The sequence below is a fragment of the Thamnophis elegans genome, chromosome 15 (genome assembly GCF_009769535.1).
Source record: "Thamnophis elegans isolate rThaEle1 chromosome 15, rThaEle1.pri, whole genome shotgun sequence".
In the NCBI taxonomy this organism is placed as follows: domain Eukaryota; kingdom Metazoa; phylum Chordata; class Lepidosauria; order Squamata; family Colubridae; genus Thamnophis; species Thamnophis elegans.
The window spans coordinates 357,501-365,423 of record NC_045555.1 but is presented as its reverse complement, the minus strand read 5'-3'; the positions used below and the strand labels follow the sequence as shown (position 1 = coordinate 365,423).

Below are 7,923 nucleotides of genomic sequence, written 5' to 3'. Positions count from 1 at the left end.
TGTGAGAGAAACTTAAGAGCGGAACTTTGGGAAGGAACTCAGGGGGGGGGGGATTGGGAGGGTCAGACGGGGGGGGGGGGTTGAAAAGTTGGGGAGAAGAACTGAGCTGAGGGAGGGGTGTCCTTTGAGGAGTGGCAATCACATTTCAGAGGGATGGTGTGGGGTTTTTTTTTTTTACAGATGGGGGGGGAGTTAGATATTTGCACACACCCCCCCCCAAAAACAAGATTGAAGCCCTTCGTTCTTCTGCCCAGCTTTTATTTACCAAAAGTCAACAGAAGAACAAAAGTTCTTGGCTGCCCCTTCCTTCTGCCCCAGGGGCCTCCTGGTCATCCTCCAGAGCCCGGGGATCATGGGCTCGGTGGTCCAAGGGGAGGGGATGAAAGAACTGAGACGGTTCGGGAAGGGGATCCACCCCGAGGCACCTCTGGCAGAGGGGGGCTGGGCTTAACAGTTTGGGGGGGGGGTGACAACTGCAGGCTGTTAACTTTTGGGGTGAGCGATGAGAGGGAATGAAGGACACCCTGAGGGACCCCCCACACCTGGGCCGCCCTTGCTGTAGGTGCTCGCCCTTCCCTGGATGGGGAGGGAGAGAGAGGGGGGGGGGATGTCTGGAAAGCTTCGTGAGTTGGCAGAGAGAGATAAATTCTTCCTTTTTCAGAAATACTTTCCCTCGGATTCCTGTCCAGGGTGAGGTTGGTCCGACTTCAGAATCGGCCGGGTGCAGGGCGTGTGGTCCTGGGTTCAAAACAAGAACGTTTCCCCAGCTTGGCCGAAGATGGTCCCAACCTTCTCTCTGCCCAGGAAATTGACGTAATTCCCCCCCACCTCCAAAAGCCAACAAACAACTCCCGAAGTCGTACCCTGGGACAAGAATGACACATACAAACAGCCCCCCCCCTCGGCCCAATACCCTTTTCCGGCTCCCCATTAACCTCCTTGCACCCCCAACCCCTTGCAAAAGAGGTCCGGAAGACGCAGTTCTATTGTGTCTTCGGCAACTGGACTTGCTCAACACCCCCTTCTCCCCCCCCCCCCCCCAAAACGAGAGTAGCTGCACCCATTTTCCTAGCTTTCCTAGACTGGAAAATATTTATATTATTATGTATGTATATTTTTGGGGGGGTTCCTGTTTCATGTGGACAGTGCACTAAGTTACAAGCATTGTTCCCTGCAAATACTCTATTCTTGAATAGTTCTAGTTTCTCCAGCCGTCGCTAAAAGCTGCATTTGACTGCGATAAACTTATTTTTATATACATATATATATATATATAGAGTATCCCACCTGCACTGTAGTAGCAGAACCCGTTGCACTGATGACGTTAGGTTTTTCTTTAGTCTAGTCGGCCGACCTGGTTTAAAAAAAGGAAAAGAAATGCCTTTCCTGTTTTGTGTTTGCTAGTCCTCGACAGGTTTGCAGAAAGAAAATCCCGAAGCAAGACAATTAAAGGCTCCTATTTAATAATATATGTATATTTTATTTATTTGTCTGTTTGTAAACCGAAGGCATACACACAACCGCACTTGAATAAAAGAATTACATTTCTAGGCTATTTTTTTTTTAAGGTCAACTCTTGTGTTTTGCTGTGTTACTGTGTGTGTGTGTGGGGGGGGGGGCTCCTTTCTGAAGTTCCAACAGGAAGGGAGAGAAGGAAAACCAGAGGAGGACACGTTCGTATGGATCAAACCAACACAATAATTGTGTGTCCTGTGATGTTGTGTCAGTTGGGGTGGGGGTGGGGGGAGAATTTGTAAAAAAAATTCCCTGCTTGCCTTGTAAAATCTGAGTCTGGGCACCTGGCAGAGGCAGACTTCAACTCCCAGAATTCCCCAGGGGGGGGCAGCAGCCCCAGGCGGGGATTCTGGGAAGTGATTGCTGCACCCCAATTCAGGATGTTTGGGGGGAGGTGAAGTCCCCAAGAACCCCACAAAAAGAGCAGTTAAGCCCCCAGAAGAGAGAGAGAAGAGCGGTTTTAGAAATTTAGAAAACCGCCAATGTCTGCAAGGCCCATTGGGGAAGGAGAGATCTCCTGGTGGTGACTTTCCCCTCCTGAGTCTTTTAGAGGTTGCTGGTTTTCTAAATTTCTTTTTAAGCAGCAGGATGAGGGTCAGGGGAGAACTGCTTCTTCAAACTTCTCGACTGGGTGGTCTTAGCCTCCCCCCCTCCTCCAGAGATGGAAAAAAAGACCCCCCGAGACCCAGCACAGAGACCCCTGAAAGAGCTTCCCCTAATCAACAGGACCAGAAAGCCTCCACCCGCACGGGCGCACACACACACACAGCCAGCTGCATCAAACCATCTGAGAAACGCCAGAGGCACAACATTCATCTGGGTTAGTTTGAAAGGACAGGGACAATAAGAGGGTGGTTTTAAGGAACAATTAGAAGAAACAGACATTCCCCCTGGGGCTGAATAGCCCATTAAAGGGAGTCTGGATGGCGTGTGGTGTGGTAGGGCCTGGGAGATGGGTCCAGGCAAGCCTTCAACTGCTCTCTCTGGGAAGAACTGCCATCCTGGCCTCAAGCCAAAATAAATGGAAGTCCCGCTCCTGGGATAATAGCAAATGATTGTCTTTAAGGGGGGGGCGTCTCCAGAAATGGCTCCGGTGTCCCCCCTTATTCTCCTCTTCCCGAGGAGGGGGCTTCGGTTCTCCTTCGGAGGGCTTTGTTTCCAGTTTTACTCAAAGGACGCTCAGAGTCTACAGCCAAGGAATCAAGGAGAGAGAGAGAGAGAGAGATGAAAGAAACAAAGATAGAGAGATAGAGAAATAAATAAAAATTATTAATTCCCTCGCAGGCTTCAGACCGAGAGACCCGAGGGGTTTATGATTTACGGTGCTTGGGCAACTACGGCCAGTAGTCCTTCTTCGAGAAAATGGTCGCTAAACAGACCGGGGGTCCTGCAGGATGCGTGAACTTCTGGCCACCCCTTGGGACACACAGGTGGTCCTCGGCCTACGACCCCAACTGAGCCCAAACCTTATGAAACGTCTGCTAAGCGAGTCTTGTCCCATTCTGCGACTTTTCTGGCCGCTTTTGTTAAGCGAACCTTTGCAGCTGTTAAAAGTTAGGGACACGGCTGTTAAGTCAATTTGGCTCCCCCCCATTGACATCGGTCCCGGGACGCCGCCACCATCATAAACGCGAGTCAGCTGCCAGGCGCCTGTGATCACGTGACCACAGGGCTGTTCTCAGTGCCCTTGTGACTTGGGATGGTCACTAAACGAACTGCCGCAAGCCGAGGACCCCGTGTGCCTGCGGGGGAGCAGGGGGCGGGCCGGTCGTGGCCTGGATCTCGTTGTGCAAAAGCCTTCCCGGCTTCCGCCATCCCACGAGGAGGACGGAAGGCGGACTCTCTCTCCCCCAAGAAGGTTTACCTGGAGGGGGCCTGCTCCTCTTTTGATTGGAGCAGCTTGACCAGGTGGTAGAGCGACTCGTCCGGCTGGCGTTCGGGCAGGGACTGAGCGGTTTGCAGGCATCTCATCACAAATCCCTCTGCCTGGAACGAGGCCGGCCGGGAAAGGGGGGGAGGAAGGAAAAAGCAGGGTAAATGAAGTTAAGCCCTTCGCAGAAAGAGAGAGAGAAATAAAGCAAAACCGCAGCTGGTTGGGGTTTTTTTCTTCCCCCTTGCAAGTTCAAGTATGCCAGTTGACGTCCTTCGTGTGTCCCGGGGAAGGGAAGTACGTCAGATGTTTCCTTGTGTTCTTGGGCGTGTTTTGTCTAGAGAAAAGAAGGGCCAGGGGGTGGCAGGATCACGGTTTTTAAACATTTGGGAGGCTGCCCCCAAAGAAGAGGGGATCCACCTGTTCTCCAAAGCCCCTGAAGGCAGGAAACAGCAAGGAAGGAGAGAGGCAACCTGGGACTCAGGAGGAATTTCCCGACAGTGAGGACAATTAGACAGTGGAACAACCTGCCACCAGAGGTTGTAGGTGCTCCATCGCTGGAGGTTTTCAAGAAGAGACCGGGGCCTTTCTCTTCCAGCCGTCTCCCATCCCTCAAACGCTACAAACTTCGTGTTCTTTTCCCCGATTACCTTTTTCAGATCGTGGACCAAGAAATGAAACATGGCCAAGGTGTGCAGCAGTTTGGCCTCCTTCTCTGGCTGCTGCCTGAGAGACGCTTCTCGGAAGGCCAAGATGGACTTCAGCATCTGCATCGCTTCAGCCCGTTGCTTCTCATCTGGAGGAAGAAGAAAGAGGGGGGCCCAACAGTGGGAAAGGCTGCAGGGGACTCCCCAGGGACTTCGGGGGACGTTGGGGGTGGGGGGGGAAGACGATACGAATCACTACAGGCAGCACACGATCCACAACCCAGGGCCCGGTCTTCTCCACAGGTGTGTGTGTGTGTGCGTGTGTGTGTACCAGATGCGGATCCTCCTGACCCATCTGGGGAGGGGAAGGGGGGGGCTCCTTACCCAGTACGTCCTCCTCCGCCCCGTCTTCCACCGACAGCAGGTCAACCTCCGCGGGAGTGATGAGTTTTTGGTACTGGATTTCAACAAAGTGGCTGAAGTGATCGTACCAGAGATCCACCACCTGGGGGAGGGGACACCACGGAAGCCCCAACAATAACAATAAGGAGGGTTGTTTTAATTTAATCAAGGGGCGGGGGGAGGGTGGCATGAGCCTAACATTTTAGGGTGCCGTAAACCCTAAATCTTCTTTTTTTTTAAACTGCCTGAGACGAACTCGTTCTCACTCCCAGCCAGGTCGTTCGTGTGTCCGTGTGAACACTGACCTCACAATACAAGGAATCCACGATGTCCATCTTGTTCTTGTGGGAGAAGATGTTGGCCATGTGGAAGAAGCCTCCGGAGACGGACACGTGGCGCGTCGTCCCAAAAGCGCAACACGCAAAGTAGATCTGCGGTGGAATCCGTTGGGGAGGAATTGAGGGGGACACATAATGAGGCCCCTTGTTCAAAGCTGATGGGGAAAGCGGTGGGGTGGGGGGAAGGTGGGGGTGGGGGGTAGTTTGGAAATGAAACATCTGCAATAAACCCTCCCCCAGCTCAAAGAAGCACCAAGGACCCCCCAGTCTTTCTCCTCCTCCCCTTCCGCAAACCCCACTCCCTTCTAGCACTGATGATGTTCCCTAGTTGGGTCATGAAACGTCTGCGAGGAACCCACCCAGCTTAGAGACCACCAAGGACCCCACCGTTTCACCCTCAGCTGCAAATGTTCTCCGGATGGTGCTCTCAGATCGTGCGCAGTCCCTGGACTTAAACCGAAGGTCCCATCTGATTCCAATCAGGTTGGGAAGGCAGGAAGTTCTCAATAACCCCTCCAGGTTACGCAAACCCGCTTTGTGGTCGATTCAGGGCTGGCAAGCATGGAAGGGTTTTCATGGCCGTGAAGGATTTCAGTCCCTCACCGTCTGGTTTTAATTAATCAGGAAACGACTCTGCCTTTTCAGCTCTCCCTCGCTCAGGCCGCGGCCCCCTCCTCCCCCCTGGGGTGGCTGCTCCTTCCGCAGCGCCCCTCTGAAGGAGAGGGAGAAAGGCCCTCAAGGGTGGCATCGGCCCACTGAGCCTTACGTCGTTGGCCAGGTGGTACAGAGCCTCCTCCAGGTTCCCTTTGGTGGCGTGCAGGAGCCCCAGGTTGCGATACAGCTTGGACTGAACGTGGTAGCTGCAGTGGGTGTTCTTGAGGACGATCCACTGGGCTTGGGCCAGGTACTCTTCGGCTTGCGAGAGATGAGCCAGGCCTGGAAAGCCAACAAGAGGTAGCCACGTTATGCAGGAAACGGGAAATCAGCCAGGAATCTCCGCTTGGGCAGAGGCAGAAGGCCTGGAGGCACAAACCCTCAAACCCAAACTGCTTCAGGGGCGACATTCATCACTCAGCTCAGAAAAGAAGGGCCGGGTGATTCATAAAGGAAGGCATCACAGGCCTGGATGCAATTTTACGACCATTTTTACTGTGGTTGTTAAACGTATCCCGCTTGCCCCATTGACTTTGCTTGGCAGAAGCCAGCTGGGAAGACCACAAATCAGGCTGTAAGGTCGCTTTCGAACAGGATAGGCAGCAATTTGATGGATGGATGGAAATGACAGATATGACATGATTGGGATAGACAGAGAGATAATGTTGTGGTCAAACATCGGCCAGTGGAGCTGCCGGCAGAGGAGGGTTGGGGAGGAAGATGGGCCAGTCCTGGAGTCTGGGGAAGGCTCTGAGGAGGGCTCTGTGTCGGAGGCAGAGAGGGGGCCAGGGCCATCCGACAGTTATCAGCTGCCTTCGGAGTCAGACATCAGTGAGGCAGGGGAAGAGCCTGTTCCCAGTGTGCGCGTGCGCAGAGCTGCCAGAAGAAAAGAACAATTGAAACAGAAGGGACCACTTGGGAGGGAGGTTTGGAGGTGACTTGTGCGTCCCATAGGACACCCCCCACCCACCCCCCGCGTGGCTCACCCAAGCTGGTCTCGGCTAAGATGAGGTAGGGGGGGACCAGCTCCACCGCACTGGAGCCATAGATGCTGATGCTGAATTTGAGGGAATGCAGGGCGGCCGGGATGGCGTCTTCGTACTGGCCGTCGATGAGGAACGTCTGGGCCGTCTCGTAGGTCACGTCAGCCAGGAAGATCTGTGGGGGCAAAAATTGAGGGGTTAGATGGTTTCCCCCCCCCCCTCGCAGTAGATTTTGAGGACTGGGTGTGGCGTAGGCAGTCCTCGACTTACAGCCATTCGAGGTTACAACGGCCCTGAAAAAAGTGACAGCACCGTTTCTCACACTTAACGACTTGCAGCATCCCGGGATGAGAATTCAGGCGCTTGGCAACTGACTTGTATTTATGACGGTCGCAGTGTCCCGGGGTCACGTGGTCCCCTTTTTGAGACCTTTTGACAAGCGGAATCTTCTGCTTCTCTTCTTTATTTTTTAATTTTTATCCTTTTAGATATGTATTTCTGTAAGCCGCCCAGAGTCCTTCGGGATAGGGCGGCATATAAATTCATTAAATTTGAATTTAGAATCAAGGGGGAAGCCGGGCTCACTTGACAACCGTGGGACTAACTTGCAGTGATTCATTTAACAACTGCAACAAGAAAGGTTGTGAAACGGGGCAAAGCTCACTTAAGGACTGTCCTGCTTAGCAAATTTTGGGCTCGGTTGTGGTCGTAAGCTGAGAACTGCCTGCGTTGGACGCCGCTGGCGGCCTGGCCTACCTCTCGGTTCCGCCTCTGCTCCTCCCCGAGTTTCCTCTCCTTCTCCGAGGTGTAGAAGGGGGGAGCCGCCCGCAGAGGGATGAGCAGCTGGCAGATCTTGGCATGGACGCTGACCCAGTCGGCGTTCTGGTGGTCCACATCACTGGCGAAAGGGGGATGGGAGGTGTGAATAAAACAGGGCATGAATCGTTTAACGTCCACCTTGCTTAGCAACAGGAATTCTGGTCCCCACTGTGGCCGTAAGTCAAGGACCGCCCCTGTCACTAGGTAAGGAAACGCAGATACAAAGGCAGATGCAGCGGGTGCTTGACTTAACACGTTTCAACGTCACTGAAAAGGGCGACTTGGCGGAACCATTGGGTTGGGAAACGTCATAAAGTGGGGCACAATCCACTTAGCAACTGTCTCACTTAGCAATGGAAATTTTGGGCATAAGCTGAGGATTACATGTACTTTGGGGCATATCTTCCTGCCTGCATATGTTATCATGACATAAAATCTATTTTCCATATTTTTAAATTTTATATTTTATAATATCTATTTTATTTGTTCACTGTTGAGTGTTACACACGTGTACATGTATGTATATATGCGTGTATGTTATGCATCTATCTATCTATCTATCTATCTATCTATCTCTATCTATCATATCTATCTATCATATCTATATCGATCTATCTATCTATCTATCTATCTATCTATCTATCTATCTATCTATCTCTATCTCTATCTATCTATCTATCATCTATCTATCTATC

General features: G+C 52.3%; 1 protein-coding gene across 3 annotated transcripts in view; it reads right to left on the bottom strand.

The window, feature by feature from the left end:
- Positions 1-128: 128 nt before the first annotated feature.
- ZMYND12 (zinc finger MYND-type containing 12) overlaps positions 129-7,923 on the bottom strand; it is an 11,556-nt gene continuing 3,761 nt past the window's right edge. Inside the window, exons 2-10 of one of the 3 annotated variants that reach the window (XR_004256576.1) lie at positions 7,166-7,307; positions 6,413-6,584; positions 5,539-5,708; positions 4,740-4,865; positions 4,417-4,537; positions 4,036-4,181; positions 3,380-3,501; positions 1,288-1,354; positions 129-738 (exon numbers count right to left, since the gene is read on the bottom strand). Coding sequence is in view for 2 of the 3 variants with exons in the window: in XM_032232274.1 (XP_032088165.1) it covers positions 1,342-1,354; positions 3,380-3,501; positions 4,036-4,181; positions 4,417-4,537; positions 4,740-4,865; positions 5,539-5,708; positions 6,413-6,584; positions 7,166-7,307 (1,012 nt within the window). In the remaining variant the exon portion in view is untranslated. The other 2 variants (XM_032232274.1, XM_032232275.1) reach the window with 2 other exon arrangements.